The 17,595-nt window shown below is 37.2% G+C and overlaps 1 protein-coding gene across 5 annotated transcripts in view; it reads left to right on the top strand.

Moving 5' to 3' along the window:
- POLA1 (DNA polymerase alpha 1, catalytic subunit) overlaps positions 1-17,595 on the top strand; it is a 281,095-nt gene that overhangs the window by 23,582 nt on the left and 239,918 nt on the right. For all 5 annotated transcript variants that reach the window (XR_004318259.1, XM_032475944.1, XM_032475943.1 and 2 more), the window contains 9 exons: positions 547-663; positions 2,069-2,143; positions 3,036-3,174; positions 3,897-4,051; positions 7,508-7,592; positions 11,745-11,806; positions 13,291-13,380; positions 15,314-15,430; positions 16,630-16,805. Coding sequence is in view for 4 of the 5 variants with exons in the window: in XM_032475944.1 (XP_032331835.1) it covers positions 547-663; positions 2,069-2,143; positions 3,036-3,174; positions 3,897-4,051; positions 7,508-7,592; positions 11,745-11,806; positions 13,291-13,380; positions 15,314-15,430; positions 16,630-16,805 (1,016 nt within the window). In the remaining variant the exon portion in view is untranslated. The remainder of the gene's footprint in view (positions 1-546; positions 664-2,068; positions 2,144-3,035; positions 3,175-3,896; positions 4,052-7,507; positions 7,593-11,744; positions 11,807-13,290; positions 13,381-15,313; positions 15,431-16,629; positions 16,806-17,595) is intronic.

The following is a 17,595-nucleotide window of genomic DNA, read 5'->3' as shown; positions in this document are numbered from 1 at the left end:
CAGAGTGCCCGAGTTTTAGTATATAATGCCATCTTTTCCCTCCAGTCCCCATGTCCATAATTATCCGGGTTGGGAGTATATGGCTTTAAATTCCGACGTGGCGTTTGGCCCAGTTTTCATGCTTTCGCTATACGGGCAGCAGTGCCATGTCCTCCCTGGCCATTTAACAAGGTCATTTCAACAAGATCAGTTTTGTTTGCTCTTTCTTTTTACTGGGACTTAATATCCACACTCCCCTCTTGACCCCAGCCCCTTCCCATTTCAGCTGAACTGTAAAGCCTCTTGGTCAGGATTTATAACACTATTCTCCCATTATGTAGGATCGATCATCTTTCTCTCTGGTTTGCTTTTAGGATGCCATTGGGATGAATTGGGCATTGGATTTAGTACATTTTTGGGTCTGTTTGTATCTTTGAATTCACCTTGTTCTATTAAATGTTTGAGTGAAGATGAAAATTGATTTAGACTTGGGTTTCTGGTGGGTGAAAACATCTTATGTACAGACACCTTTTTTTCCTCTCCCCTCTCCTCTCCATGGGAAAGCAGAAAATTGATCTAAATACAGGGAAAGAAAAAGGAACTCCAGTTACAATGAAGGATGTTTATGATGAATTTGACGAAAAAGTAGCAGCAAAATACAAAATTATGAAATTCAAGTCCAAGGTTTGTATTTGGTGATAATTTTTTCTAACTCTGTTTATTAGTTGTTTGTTAATTTGCTGATTTAGCAATAAGTTACTGCATGTCTTCTTTGTGCAAAATGCCTTGTGTGTGGCTATAATTTATTGAATGGAAATTCCATAGATATGAATATAAAACCAGTATGTCAGATTTGTAAAAATATTTTTCTTACTCTTTAAACTGTGTATAAAATGATGTTCACTAATTTGAATAAAAAGATAACTCGTAGCAAAGTAATTGCTTTCATTACTTGAAGAGTATCTTGTGCTTTTATGCCAAATGGAAAAGAAATTGTTCTGATCTTGTTTGTATTAGTTATTGCCAAGTTGTCTTGATCAGAAGGTTAAGTAAGTTTTTTTCTTTAAAGGGCAGGGACTGTGATGCTATTTCTGATTGAACAAAATTCTTCTATTCATGTGATACATACTGATCAATTGTCTTGATATTAATGAGATATCGATGCCTTTGGGGATCGTTGTGGGGGCTGTAACTCAACACAGCACACTGGCTATTAACAGTAATGGTAGTAAAGGGAGGATTGAGTTGCTGAAAACGAGGCTAACTGTCTTAACTATTTGAGCTTTGAATTGTGGCTGATGGATCAAGTCTCTAAAATTCTAGAAGCAATGTGGTGTAATAGTGATGAGTATAGGTGCTTGTGCTTTAAGTCTTAGCCCCACCACTTCCTGGTCTGACCTTGGACAAGTGATGAAGTGATGAGTGACTTCTCTGGGCCCATTTCTTCACCTGATAAATGAGGTCTTATTTCAAGAGCTGTTGAAAGGGTTAAGTCGGTTAATTCATATTAGGTAATTAGAACAGTCCTTATGTATATATAGCAAGCACTCAGTACCTGTGAGCTATAATTCCAATGTTTATTATTTTTTTTGGCAAGATGGAGTTGCTTAGTATCAAAGAATAGCAAATGGATTTTAGTGCATTAACATTGTAGAAATTTTTAATTTTTATTGCCTCTCTTTTTTTATTTTTTAAATTTTTGGAGGGGGTAGGTAATTAGGTTCACTTATTTGTTTATATTTAGAGGAGGTACTGGGGACTGAATTCAGGACCTCGTGCATGCTAAGCACGCACTCTACCGCTTGAGCTATACCCTGCCCCTTTTATTGCCTCTCTTGAATGCAAATATTTCTTAAGTTCTCTAGTGTCCACAATAAGTCTTTTTAACATTTTGTCACTAGGTATTTTAGTCCCAGTTGAAAGGGGGAAAAGCTGCTTTTTTGGCTCTGTTTTCCTTTGTGTTCCATAATGATTAAATACCGTATCATGCAGTATGTATGTAATGCTTGTCAATTTAGTTTATGAAGTTTTTCATGATTTTTAATGATTTAATGATGTCTTAATGATTTTTAAATATCTACTTACCCAGGCAGTGGAAAAGAACTATGCTTTTGAGATACCTGATGTTCCAGAAAGATCCGAGTACTTGGAAGTTAGATACTCGGTAAGTCAAACAAGGAAGAGTAATGGCTTTTGGTTGAAAATGGGATTTTTATGTTTTTGAAATTTCATCTGGCTTTCAATTAGGAATACTGGCAGGGCTCCTCAAGCTCCCAGTTCGTTGAAGTGGACTTACAGCAAGGAGTAATTACAATGGATAAAATGAATTTAAATACATAGACTACAGGTTATACTACCTTTCTCTGCTTTCATATATGCATCTTTAAATAAATAAGTTGAGACAACTGCACAACTGTTTGTCAGGTGGACAGAATGCCACATGGTGGAGTTGAACATCATTAGTCTGTCACAGTGTCCCTCTGAGCAGTGGAAAGGTGAGGGAAGAGCGTCAGTAGCCTTGTTGTAGTGCTGCTCTTGCCCCCGTGACAGACAAGGTCATTGCTGCGGGATGTTAATTAACTGGACCTTAACCTCTCTTTACCTCTGTTCCAGTGTTCTTATCTCATGATGTTGGAAAAAGGAAACTTAAGAAAATGTTTCTGACAGTGGTGATGAAAAATACCGTGGAAGCATTTTGAATGAGTTCCACTCCCTTGCTTTCTTTCTTCTAATGGAGTGGTACTTATTTGGCCTTCTTTATCAGTAAGGCATGTACAGCTCTGGACAGAAATCCTCTTTTGGGGGAGCTTCTTGGCCCATTTTTCTTCTAATGGGTGTCATCAAGATGCATTATTTTGTCATTGTGAATTGTTTTTGTTTCCTACTGTGAATTGTTTTGGATTTCATTTGTGGCAAATTACATTTCATATATATCAAAGGGGTTTCTTCTGGTGGTTCACAGAGAGGCTTTTGTTTATTTCAAATACAGACTTGGGAAATGTGAAGTAATGGTTTTCAACAAAAAAGATTTTTTTTTTCTTCTGGGCCTTTTCCAGGCTGAAATGCCACAGCTTCCTCAGGATTTGAAAGGAGAAACTTTTTCTCATGTATTTGGGACCAACACATCCAGCTTGGAACTGTTCTTGATGAACAGAAAGATCAAAGGACCTTGTTGGCTTGAAGTAAAAAATCCACGTAAGGAAAAATTTCCTTTTAAAAGTGCTAAGTAAATCGCTGATAGATGCGGTTTTTAGAAGTTAAGGAATTGGTCTTTATTTCAGCGTGTCCGCTTCCTTCTTTATGTTGGTCTTTTCAAGGTCTTCCTTGAGTGAGTGTAGAGGGGTTTGTGGGGAATGACTGCTGCTGTGATACTTCGCATTTTAGTGGGAGAGGGGCTCAGCCCAGGCGGCCATTCAGGTACATCCTTCATTGTGCTGCTGTTGGTGTGGACTTCCGACCTGGCTGATGCGGCCCAGCTCTTCTCCATGGTGAACTGCTGACCTTTGAAGGAGGGAAGCATCACTGCCCAGTGGGGATCGTGCTTGCACGGTCTCTTGCCTGATGTTTCTCAGTACTGTCATCTGTCACACACTGGTTTGTCTTCATGAATCTCTTAAACTGTTTCGTGATTCCTCCAAGGCACTATTTTGGTTTTTAAAAACTTATTTTGGGTTCTGGATTTTTTTGGAAGGCAGATGAAGGCTGTGGACCTTTTTCCCAAGGAAGTGAACATATGTATACACACACACAAAGATTTGCATACAGTCCAATAATGTGGCTTATTTTTAGACGTAACAAGACATTTTTGTGAGAAGATAGGGTTGAAGACCATCTCAGTTAATCACAGATGTCTTCATTTTGGTAGTTTTTCTTTTTCGGTAAATAGCTATTGATCTATTGTATCTATTCTCTTTCAGAGCTCTTGGGTCAGCCAATCAGTTGGTGTAAAGTTGAGGCAATGGCCTTGAAACCAGACCTGATGAATGTAATTAAGGATGTCAGTCCTCCTCCACTCGTGGTCATGTCTTTCAGCATGAAGACAATGCAGAATGCAAAGACACATGAGAATGAGGTAAATAGGACAGATTTCGTACTTATGCCTTAGGTGTGGTACTTCCTGAACTTGCACAGCTTTTCTGTAAAGGAAAGTCGTTCTTTTTGGAGGGGAAAGAAAACTAATTCACTACCAAGCTCCATTTTGAAGAATGAATTGAATTTGTCTAGTGTTGGAGGTTTTTTTTTAAACTTAAATTGCTGGATTTTTTTTTGTTTTTAAAATTTTTTTAATTTTGGAGAACTTAAAGTGGATAATGAACTGCTATATACCAATCACTCATATTCACCAGTTAGCCAGATTTTGTCACACTCATTTATCCCTCTCTTTTTTTCCCTCCTGAAGTATTTTAAAGCTAATCTCAGACGTTGTGTCATTTTTCCTCTGTGTACTTCGGTACGCATCTCTCAAAACATGCACACTTTCTTATAGAATGCCATTATCACACCTATTAACGTTAACAGTGATTCCTTGATACCATCTAAAATACCCAGTCCATAGTCACATGACTGTTCCTCAGAAATGTATTTTAGCGGCTGTTTTATTTGAATCAGGATTCGTATAAGATCCACAGATGATGTTTAATTTTTGTCTCTTGAATCTCTTTTAAGTGGCTGCAGCTCCTTTCCACCCCCTCCAGTTTTTTCAGTGACATTCACTTAATGAAAAATCATTATAGGTTGCCTCAAAGAATGACCCATTTTCTGTATTTGTTTGCTTCCTTGTATCATCAGATTTCTTACTGTATACCAGGGGTAGGCAAACTATGGCCTGTGGGCAAATCTAGCCCACCACCCATTTTTGTAAATAAAGTTTCATTGGAAGACAGTACATCTATTCGTTTATGTATTGTCTACAGCTGCTTTTGTACTAGGCAGCAAAGTTATTAGTCATGACAGACCGTGTGACCTGAAAGCCTAAAATATTTACTGCCTGGCCCTTTACAGAAAAAGCACCCGCGCCTGCTTGTTAGCGCTGCAGAATTGATTAGATTCAGGTTTGACCTTTTTTTGGCCTAAATACTGTATTGGTGGTACAGTGTAATTCATATTGCATCATATCAGCAGGCACATAATGCCTGGTTAAAGCACTCCTAGTGGGGCTATGATTAATTAGTAGGTTCAAGTTTTTTAACTGTCGCAACCACTGATGTTTTGGGCTGGATAACTCATTATAGAGGCTGTCCTGTGTATGGTGGGATGTTTACCAGTATGCCTGGCCTCTACTTGATGCCAAACATGACCCCTGCCCCCTAATTCTGACAACCAGAAATGCTTCCAGACATCTCCAAATGTCCCCTGGGCATAGGGGGCAAAATTGTTCCCAGTTGAGAGCCCAATGATCTGATTTTTGCCTGAATTTGTTATTTCATTAGGAGTTGTAAAATGTGGTTCTCTAATTCTGTCATCCTTCCATGTTTATTAAACGTGTTAAATATTAGAATGATTATTAGTTAAAGTTTCCTATAAAGTTACCCTTTCCTTATTAACCAGCACTATTTTGTTATGCTGCAATACTTTATATAAGAAGGGAACAATAAATGCATACTTTCTCTTCTTTTGCCAGTTTTCTGAGTAGGAAGTTGAGGACATACATTACATGTGTTGTTGAACAATGATTTGTTTATTTACTTTTGTTACTTATTTTTGTTTCCTCTTTTATGGACTCATTATAAACTCAGGCTTATTTATATATAGTCAATATTTCAATCTATTGCAATCATTAATTATTGCTATTTTTAATGCTTAACTTTGGCTCTCTTCGGTCATTGGGAGCTGCTTTATGTTTTCTTCTGAATCCTTTTGACATTGAGGATCTTTTTTAACAGCAGCATTTTGGCAATTTTTTTTTAGTGTGTGATTTCATCTTTTAATAATAGCTAATACAGGAGACAGTTAATAGTTAAGTGTTTGGGAAAATTTTAATTCGTTAAAAAAAAAAATCCATCCTCCAGCAGCCAGAGTAAGGTTTCAAAATACCATTTCCTAATAAAGGAAATAGAGCTCTGAAGAAATGGCTAATTTGGGGCTGGAAATGTCCAAGATAAGCCTGGAATGTCTTGTTATACTAGAAAACAAGGACAATATTAAAATCCACTGAAGATATGTCAGAAAGACGCAGGAGTCAACTTGAAGAGTTTCCTGTCAACAAAGATGGGACAATTTGAGCATGTGTAAGAATAACTGCAACAGATTGAAACACAGGAGTTCATAATGATAGTGTAAACACAGCACCGCATAGCTTACCTGTGAAGGGAACTAGGGAACCAACTCACTTTGAAAACTGGTAAATAAAGGAATTGAATCAAGCATTTATCTTGACTTTTTTGAACACATACTGTACCTCAGGTAACCAAATCGTTGATTCAGGGAGGTTTCTCTTCATAGACGGTTTCCAGTTAATAAATGATGAAGGAAAAAAAAATGATGAAGGAAAAATTGAGTCTGACCACTTTGCAATCCCTAATGAAATAATGGGTCTAGGCAGTGATTTTCAGTGGCTGCCCTGATCACTAAAATTAGAGGTAACCCGACCTGATGTGATAACCAGTGATACCTCCAAAGTATTCTTGCCAAAAATTTGAACCTGATTTTGATCAAGCCTTTAGATTTACATATGAATATCCAGGCAGTACAGAAACAGAAAAAAAATACGTTAAATGATATTGCTGGGATAGATGCAGTAGAATCTGTACTGTGGGGTACTCTACCGGCACAACAACCCAGTTTCTTCAACAGATAAACTGCAGAGAAATAATAGGTGAGGAGGGATTGTACTTCATAGTTTTACCTGTCAACCACATGCAAAGTATGGATTTATTTGGTAAATAAAATTAAGATAGTTGGGAAAACATGAGAATTTGAATTCTGCCTGGATATTTAATGAGTTTAAGTAATTACTATTAATTGTATTAGCTGAGATGATCATATTGCATTTTAAAAACTTTTCATCTTTTAAAGTAGTAGTTCTCAGCTGGGCAAAATCCCCTTAAGGGGACTTCTGGCCATGTCTGGGGACGTTTTTAGTTGTCGCAGCTTGGAGATTGCGGGGATAGGGAGCAGTGCTGCAAGCAGCCAGGGATGCTGCTAAACATTCCACAGCGCATAGGGCAGCCCTACAGCGAAGAGTTGTTCAGCCTTAAGTGTCCATAGTGCTGAGGTTGAGAAACCCTGTTTTAGAGAGATCTGCTGAAGTATTTCTGGATAAAGTGATAGATAAAGGGTTTTGCTTCAAAATAACAGGGCGGTGCGGGGAAGGCGGGATAGACAGGGCTATTGATGAGCTGATAATGGAAGCAGGATGATGGGTATATGAGAGGTGATTTTATTATTTTTTATTAAATACTTTCATAATAAAAAGTTAAAATACTCTTAAGGACTAAAATCTGTATCTTTACGTTCTTGGTGGTTTTGGTGAGAATGCCGGCTGCATAGTGGTGTCTGATAAGTGATTTGTTTTCTCTTTTCTTTGTAGATTATTGCTGTGTCAGCTTTGGTGCATCACAGCTTTGCGTTAGATAAAGCCCCCCCGCAGCCTCCCTTTCAGTCACACTTTTGTGGTATGTATTTTTTTAGCTTGTTAACTAATGGCTTAATTTTAATTTCTCTTACTTTCTTTCTAGCTGTTGGATCAGTAACTTGAAAAGGAAGTGTTTTCAAGAGCAGTTAGTGTATATTGTTAAAGAAGTTTTTTTTTAATTGAATTGTAGTTGATTTACAATATTGTGTTAGTTTCAGGTGTACAGCAAAGTGATTCACTTATACATATATATTTTTCAGATTATTTTCCATTGTAGGTTATTACAAGATACTAAGTATAGTTCCCTGTATAAATCCAGTGAATCTTTGTGGCTAATCTTGTTTTATGTATAGTAGTTTGCATCTGTTAATCTCATACTCCTAATTTATTCCCTCTTTCCTTTTGGTAACCATAAGTTTGTTTTCTACATTGGTGAGTCTATTTCTGTTTTGTATGTAGATTCATTTGTATTGTTTTTCAGATTCCACATATAAGTGATACCATATATTTGTCTTTCTCTGTCTTTGTACCATATTTTCTGGATCCATCCATGTTGCTGCAAATGGCATTATTTCATTCTTTTTTATGGTTGAGTACTGTTCCATTGTATATATGTACCACACCTTCTTAAACCAGTTGTCTCTCCGTGGGCACTTGGGTTGTTTCCATGTCTTCGCTACTGTAAATAGTGCTGCTATGAACATTGAGATGCATGTGTCTTTTCAAATTAGAGTTTTCAACTTTTCTGAATATATGCCCAGGATTGTGATTGCTGAATCATATGATACCTCTATTTTTAGTTTTTTAAGGAACCTCCATACTGTTTTCCATAGTGGCTGCACCAATTTACATTTCCACCAGCAGTGTAGGAGGATTCCCTTTTCTCCACAACCTCTCCATTTATTATTTGTAGACTTTTTGATGATAGCCATTCTGACCAGTGTGAGGTGACACTTCCTTGTGGTTTTGATTTGCTTTTCTCTAATAATTAGTGATGTTTAACATCTTTTCATGTTATCTGTTGGCCATCTGTATGTCTTTGGAGAAATGTCTATTTAGGTCCTCTGTCCATTTTTTGATTCGGTTGTTTGTTTTCTAGATACTGAGTTGTATGAACTGTTTGTATATTTTGGATATTAACCTCTTGTTGGTCACATTGTTTGCAAATGTTTTCTCCCATTCCATAGGTTGTCTTTTCGTTTTGTTGGTGGTTTCCTTTGCTGTGCAAAAGCTTTTAAGTTTGATTAGATTCCATTTGTTTGTTTTTGTTTTTATTTGTTAAAGAAGTTTCTTTTGGTCAGCTGTGGACACAGAGTTTTATTGGATTGGTTGCTCCTGTTCAGCTGGTTAATTTTGTTCTAGGAGCAGAAGTCAGGCGGACGTTTGATATCTTTTTTTCTGTTCCAGTGGTTACTCTCGTGGTGGAGTAGTTTTTTCCTGGGTCAAAATTATGCTGTAACTATTTTCTTTTCATGATGTCATTCTAAAAGCCTGTATTAGGAGCCTGGCCAAAGTTTTCTGTGTGATGAGACAAGATGCCAAGGCATAAGTGAATGTTTACCTATCTGGGAGGAGTTACAGTAATATCAAGTTGGAGTTGGGTTGTGCTGGGCACAAAATTCAGTGGGTGAAACTGTTCCACAGAATTCTCCATGCCATGAGTCAGTCTTTTATGTTTTTAATTAGTTTTAGTTTAGTTTTTTCTTGGTGGGGGGAGGTGGTAGTTAGGTTTATTTATTTAGTTATTTTTTTAATGGAGGTATTGGAGGTTGAACCCAGGGACTCATGCATGCTCTACCACTGAGCTATACCCTCCTACCCCCATGAGTCAGTCTTCATGGAAGATTCTGAAAATTCCATGTTGAGAACTTGGCCAGTTAAGTAATCATTTTTTGTTTAAAAGAAAAAACAATAAAGGCATAACGCTATTGATCTGTTATGCTTCCTGGTATCTTTTCCAGTCCAGAACCAGAGATTAACTGGGACAACATCTCCTGTCTGGTTTCCCAGATATTAGGAAAGTGAAACTAGGGAAGTGAGCAAAGAAGGGAGGGTGATGTATTATTATTGTGAAGTTTTACCTCTTAAGTTGAGTGGAGTACGCAGGACAAAATGATGGGGATAGCTTGGAGAATATGTGAAGAGAGCAGTCATTAGCTCATTTCAGCATTTACCTCTGAGTATGTCACTGTGAGCAGCTCCTGTGAATGGCTTGGAACTTAGAGTGTAGTGGGGGAAGCTTTGGTCATCTTTTCTAGCTTTGAGAAGGTTGGACTGAGTTCCTCTATTGTATGCTGGTTGAGGTTTTGGTTGTGGTAAGGATTTCCTTTGGGAAAGACTTAAATATCCTCCATTCTGACTTAGATTGCTAGCAAGTGTTTTATCAAAGCAGTTTAACAATGGTGGGGACTTAGTGTTCTGTGCTTTGCTATTCTTTGTTTTTAGATTTAATTTTTAAACTTTGAAAAAATTGAGGTATAATTGACATGTAACATTGTATTAGTTTCAGGTGTACAACATAATGATGCTGTATTTGTATATGTAGTTAATATCCATCACTATAGTTATAAAAAACTTCTTGTGATAAGAACTTTTAAGATTTATTATCTTAGCAAGTTTCAAATATGCAATACAGAATTATTAATTATAGTCACCATGCTGTGCCTTATATCCCCAAGACTTATTTATTTTATAGCTAGAACTTTCTGCCTTTGTACCCCGTACCACTCCCCCCCTTAGTCACTATGTGTTCTCTCTATCTGTGAGCTCCTTTCATTTTCTTTCCTGTTTTTTTGATTCCACATATAAGTGAGATTATACAATATTTGTCTTTCTCTGTCTGTCTTATTTAGCATAATGCCCTCTAAATCCATCCAGGTTGTTACAAATAGCAAGGGTTTCTTTTAATGGCTGAATAATATTCCATTGTATAAATATATCACATTTTCTTTTTTCATTCATCCGCTGATGGACACTGTGGTTGCTTTCATGTGTTGGCTATTGTAAATAATGTTGCAGTGAACATAGGGATGCATATATCTTTTCAATTTACTGTTTTCATTTTCTTCAGATAAATTCTCAGAAGCGGAATTGATGGATTAAATGGTTGTTCTATTTTTAAGTTTCTAAGGAAACTCCATACTGTTTTCCATAGTGACTGTACCAGTTTACATTCCCACCGACAGTGCACAAGGGTTCCTTTTTCTCTACATCCTCACCAACACTTATGTTTTGTCTTTTGGTAATAACCATTCTAACAGGTGTGAGGTAATATCTCATTGTGGTTTTCATTTGTGCTTCTCTGATTTGTGACCTTTTCATGTACCTGGTGGCCATCTATATGTCTTTAGAAAAATGTCTGTTCAGCTCCTTTGCCCATTTTTTTAGTGAGGTTTTTTTTGTTGTTACTATTGAATTGTATGAGTTTTTAAAAATATATATTTTGGATATTAATCTCTTATCAGATATATTACTTGCAAATATTTTCTCCCATTTGGTGGATTGCCTGTTCATTTTGTTAATGATTTCCTTTGTTGTGCAGAGGTTTTGTACCTTGATGTAGTCCCACATGTTTATTTTTGCTTTTGGTGTCAAATCCAAAAAGTCATTGCAAAGACCAATGTCAAGGAACTTACTGCTTATGTTTTCTTCTAGGATTTTTATGGTTTCAGGTCTTATGTTCAAGCTTTTAACTCCTTTTGAGTTAGTTTTTTGTTTATGGTATAAGATAGTGGTCCAGTTTCATTATCTTATGTGGCTGTCCAGTTTTGTCAGCATCATTTATTGAAGAAACTATCCTTTCTCCATTGTTTATTCTTGGCTCCTTTGTCATAAATTGACCATGTTATGCATGGGTTTACTTCTGAGCTCTCTATTCTGTTTCATTGATCTGTATGTCTGTTTTTATGCCAATACCATACCATTTTGATTCCTGTAGCTTTGTAGTACAGTTTGAAATCAGGGAGTGTGATGCCTCCTGCTTCTTTCTTCTTTCTCAAGATTGCTTTGGCTATTCAGGGTCTTCTGTGGTTCCATATGAATTTTAGGATAGTTTGTTTTGGTGACTCTTTAGGGATTAGAGGGAATTTATTTGTATTTAAGATGGTTTCCATTCAGATACATGCGGTGTATGTGTACTTGAAATTGGACTATGATGGATGTTGAAATCTTTATTTTTTTTCCTTTTTTACAGTTGTATCTAAACCAAAGGACTGTATTTTTCCATATGATTTCAAAGAAAGCATTAAGGAAAAGGTAAAAACCTCATTATTTATTCCTTTTAAATATGAAATATCTATTTGTTTAAAAAGAAAGGGAGAATGTTGTGGATTTGTGGATTAGTAGAAATAGGCTATTTTATATGTTAATTTATTAGATCTATTCTTGCTAGATTGGACTATGGCATTAATCCATTAAAAATGTATTAGAAGCATAAAACTAGAAACATTATTTAACAATGTTTACATGTTTCCTCCTGTGAAAATAATGGGATTTGACACCTTATTAATAGATGGGGTGTTCTCAAACCCTCCTTCAGATAGCTTAATTGGAAGTTTTTCCAAAATTGCGTGATCTCGTGATTACGGTTTTGGGGAAGTGTTGAATTACCTCCCCGTCCTCCCCTCGCCTCCTTGAAGGAAGTCAGGAGAAGTTGGGAATGCTGTGGATATTATGTATATTAAAGGAGATGTATATTGGAAAGGTTAATGTGGGCTGGGCCATAACTGATCAGTTATCTCTAGTCTCCCAGTACACTCCATGAAGAAGTTTTCATGGGTTCTTAATAAAATGGCGAGGAGAAGTAATATAATGTAGTAATTTTTCATAAAGATAAATGTATTCAGTATAAAGCATTTCTTTTTTGAAGAGTATGCTTTTTCTTTCATGAAATGCTTGTGCTGGTAAATTTGTAGCTTTGTTTTTTTAATGTCCTCACTTGACAGAATTAAAAGTTAGTAACCTTGCCATGTTCCACTTATTTTAAATTGATTTGAGAAGTCGAGTAGTCTGGGGTACTATTGGATCAGACTCTTACTTGTGAGGTGCCCCGAAATACCTATCTAAGTAAAATGACCCAGGAAAGTTCCATTAGAGTCAAACTGATATTTTTTAGCCGAGCTAGTTGTCAAAAACATAGCCATCAACTTCCATTTTAGGAGTCTTAATAAGAGGGGATCTTTTGAATACCTGGTTTATATTGAGTAATCCAAGTGGAAGCCTTTTGTGTGTAAATAGGTTTTATTTATAACTTAAGATACTTAGAATTCTTAAATGTGTGTTTGTTTTTAGTCTAGTTTCTTATTTATGGATTTTTACACCACTATTTGGGATTTGTTCATACAATCCTTGGAATCTCTTAATGTGGTGTATACATAAACAGTGAAGTCTGTCAGGGATTATATGGGAAAGTAAGTAATGTTTTTGATAGGTACTCTGATTCATATGCTATAAAAGGTGTCCAGATGCACAAGCATGTCCCTATGGAGGGACATTTTTGCACTTGATAGTACTCAGCACTTAAAATTTTGCTTCATGCACATGCTATTACTAGAATGAGCTCTTCAGAGATTTTGTGCAATTATTACTGCAAAATCTGGAATCAGGAATTTCATTGCTGCATTTAGTTTTGAAATGGATGGTTTCTTTTAACACTAAGAAATCTTATCCTGTTTGAACAAGGAGCCGAGGTATAGTACTTGAGAGTAAAGATAAATGACTGGTATGTTTTTATCTAACAGAATGTGAAGGTTGAGGTTGCTGCAACAGAACGAACACTGCTAGGTTTTTTCCTTGCGAAAGTTCACAAAATAGATCCTGATATCATTGTGGTGAGTAGATGTTTATCATGTCGTGGGGAAGCTCTTCATTCCTTAGTTCTTTTCAGTGTGACTTGATTGGTACTTTTTGAGTGGCAAAGAATCTTTTCAGAGTGAAATGACCCTGTGGACTGGTAGAGAATTGCTGTACTTTCTGTTTACAGAAAGGAGAAAAAATCCCAGCCCACTACAAGATAGTTTTTTCCCCTCTAATAGAAAAGCAACTCATGAATTACTGTTGAATTTTAGGATACACCTGTTATTTACAGTGAGAGAGCAGCCCAGAAGTAGGTAAACTCATGTCAACTGTTAATGTCTCCAAAATTTTGGCTTAGTGGTCCAGTTGTATAGGGGTCACAGGAGTGAATTCTCTTGGTTTGGTGTAAATCCCCAAAGTATGAATATTTTAATTTTATGAGCTCAGTGGATCTCTATGACATACTCCTTTGAGAGCTCATGGCTAGGAATCTTTTTTTCTCTTGATGACCGAATATGTTTGCCCTAAATAGTAAGTGGTAACAATTCATTGTGTTGTCTTTGCCAGTTTGGAAGAATCCTACCTAAAGCAACATTTTGCTTTGTTGCCTCTGGCCTTCCTTCTTTTGTAGACTCCTTGGTAGGAGTTCTTCCTTTTATCTTTTTTCTGGGTTAATGGACCAATTAAATTATATTGTGCTTTGGGGGTTTTTTTGGAGGAAAGTAGGATATAAATGCCTGTACTTTAAGTGATCTCAGTAATTTGGTTACATTGAAACCTTGTGAAAATGTTTGCCATCTATTTCTCTGTGTTCATTTTTGCTCATGGACTTCTCTACTGGTGACGGTGTAGCCAAAGTACTGAGAGCTTGTAGGTTCTCAGTGTCTCTGCACCCACTTCCCTTAGGATACTTCAGGACCCATCTTGAAAGTGCCAGGAAGATTCTGTCCACAGTGCCCTCCTGTGGTGCTTAGGTTCAGCATCAGGCCCTCACCCAGTCTCCACTAGCAATCTGTCTTGGTCCCCAAGGGGATGTCTTGAAGTCTAAGGTAGCTGGCCTGCCTTAGGGTGTTAAAGCCAAGGCTGTGTGAGAAATCCAAACTGATATAAGACAGAATCCTGACACGGATTTGAGTCCCTAATCCTGGGCATGATAATTTGGAAATGAGACTTCCTCATGTCCTTTAGATCGCTCAGTTTAATAGACAAACCTGCCATAAATATATAGTGGTATGTATTTTTATTTAAAATTAATAACAACTAAATCTATTGATTCATTTTAAACTTCATCTAGTTTTTTTAAATAGATATAAGCAGTGAACCATATCATTCACATGATGGGAATTAGCAGTACAGAAATGGAGAATTTGGTTGCATTTTTTAATTTTTTTTTTACTTGGGAAATTTTTGTTTCCATGTTTTTAACAAGTTTCTTATTGAACTATCAAGTTGGTATTATGTTTGTTTTGTTGCACGTTGATTGAGTCTAAATCAGTAGTGTTTGAACTCAATTCTTTAAGAAACTAGATGCAGTTCCCGAGTTTTCTAAGGAGTCTAAACTGTCGCAAAACAGCTGGGTTCTCGGTTTTTTAGGAAGTAAAATGGAATTGTTCACATACAGCTTTTACTGATCACCTAAAAAGTATGGGACATTAAAATTTGCATTTGCCTTCGAGACTGTGAGGCATGAGCTGCAAATTAAAAGACACCATATGAACCTTGCATCAATTAGGATAAAATAAAGTTTATTCCAGCAATCTGCTTAGCAGCCTTGTTAATGTCAAGGCTAATGAACGCCGCTGATGAATACATTCCTGAAGAAGAAAGGACCCCAATCGGAGGTAAGCTCATGATGCCTTCAATTAGAGACCAGAAAAAGAAAGGGCAAAGAAATTCTACGCATATGGAGATAAATCCTCTAATTTGTGTTTGTTATAATGTTATTGGCTGCCTTCTTTTTCTGACTAGGGTCATAATATTTATGGATTTGAACTGGAAGTGCTACTGCAGAGAATTAACGTGTGCAAAGTTCCTTATTGGTCCAAGATAGGTCGGCTGAAGCGATCCAACATGCCAAAGCTTGGGGTAATAATACTTTTGAAAATTTTACTTCTCTGTTTGGTTTCTTTATATGGAGTAACTACCAGGGAGCACATTGCGCTTCTCTGACTAGGAACCGGTTACCTTATGGCAGGACATTTTAACTTTGGCACCAAACATCTTTTCCTTTGACTCCAACATTTTATTGGTAAAGGTGCTGGTAGTTTTAAAAGTCAACTCTTAGAATCTAGAGACAGCACATGTGTTAGCTCCACTCGGAGTCCCTCAGAGCAGAGCTGCAGGGTTCAGCAATCCTGTTCTCATTCAGGAAGGAGGTGGGAAGGAGGAACGGGAGGGGGCAGACACTGAGTGTGTAAGAAGGCAACAGGCTGCGTGCCTGCTGTGTTTATTCTGTCTCACAGCAACTCCGGGTTTATTGCACGTTCTCACGGGGGTGGCTGAACTCGTGCTAGATCTCCGAGCTAGTAAAGGGACGAACTAAAATTTTGAACCCAGGCCCCATCTGACTCTCTGAAAACTTGTGTACTTTTCGTCCTACCTGCTTGCTTCACTTAAGGGAGGTTTTGGTGGTTTTTGTATGAAGCACCTTCATTTCCTAGACCTGAGACTGCTCAGTGCTTGGAGTCTTACTTTACTTAAAGCTTATAAGCAAAATGGCATGCTGCCTTGGAATCTGTACCTTTTAGAATGCTCTCCAGAGGGTTCTGTTGCCGCTGATTGGAGTTGGGGCCGATGCTCTTGCTTCTTTTCCTATTCATGTCTTTAAGGTGATAGAGTCATTGTTAACACTTCAAACACTTGCTTTGCTGACTCCTTACCCGCTTCAAGGTTCCTCATATGGCATCTTCTCAGGGAGGTCTACCTGGACCACCTTATTTAAGATGCAGTCCCCCCAAGTTCCTTGTTCCCCTCACCTTATTCTAGTTTCTCTTTTCCATGTACTTACTACCTCCTAAAACTGTATAATTTCTTTTTTTATTGTGTATTTCAAATGAGATCAGAAATCCTTTCTATTTTGCTCACCACTGTATTCTGAGTGCCTACAACAGTGTCAGATACATAGTGAATGTTCAAAAAGGTTTGACTGACAGCTGAATGAACGCATGAATGGAAGAGTGAGAGTTTCATCCTTCTAATTTTGGGGCCAGTCTCATAGCAGGTTAGAAGGAAATGTTCTCAGTCTCTGCTCTTCAATGGATTTGCTTTTGGTCCTCCTCTTACAGGGCAGGAGTGGATTTGGTGAAAGAAATGCTACCTGTGGCCGAATGATCTGTGATGTGGAAATTTCAGCAAAGGAATTGATTCGTTGTAAAAGCTACCATTTGTCTGAACTTGTTCAACAGATTCTGAAAACAGAAAGGGTTGTAATCCCGGTGGAAAATATACGAAATATGTACAGGTATGATCCTGAATGCTTCAGAATTTGTCTGTCTTGAAATTAGCAACAGCAAGATGCCAGAATCATCCTGAGGCTGGAGCGACAGGTGCCTGTGGTGCTGTGGAGGGGAATTGTCTGTCTTCATGTCTGCGTCACCATCTCCATTACTGTAGTCATTTGAATTATTTTGCCTTTTGAATTATTCTAATTTTATCGGAATATCTCCCTCACTTAACACCATCTTGATGTTTCCTGATAGCAGTTTGGAAATTGATGTCATATTTAGGTTTCCATCCTTAATATCATTAATTTAGAAATTAATGCAAATATTTTAGAAATATAAAAACTGAGAAATCATTTAGTTACTTGCAGATGTTGCAGATTGTTTCTTTAGTCCAGCTTTATTGAGGTCAAATTTGACAAATAAAAATTGTATTTTGTGTAAGGTATACAACCTGAAGTTTGGTACATAATCAAGCTAATTAACGTACCCATCACTTCACACAGTCGCTACTTTTTTTTCTTTTGTGGTGAGAACACTTAAGATTTATCCCTCTTTGGGAATTTCAAGTATACAATACAGTATTGTTGTTAACTGTAGTCACATTGCTGTACATTGGATTTCTGGAACTTACTCATTTTGCATAACTGAAACTTTGAGCTTGGTATTTCTTAAATAAGGTTTCTCCTACCCTCTGGCCACTTCTCATTCTTTGCCTGTTCCTCCTGAGTCCTCAGACTGCTTCTCTTTTGGACTGCGCTCCCTCCCTGGGTGATACCGTCAAGTCTCAGGAATTGCAATCCTCTGTGG

Source organism: Camelus ferus, chromosome X, assembly GCF_009834535.1.
Source record: "Camelus ferus isolate YT-003-E chromosome X, BCGSAC_Cfer_1.0, whole genome shotgun sequence".
NCBI classification, from domain to species: domain Eukaryota; kingdom Metazoa; phylum Chordata; class Mammalia; order Artiodactyla; family Camelidae; genus Camelus; species Camelus ferus.
The sequence above is the reverse complement of the archived record's forward strand: the minus strand, read 5'-3'. Positions and strand labels throughout refer to the sequence as shown.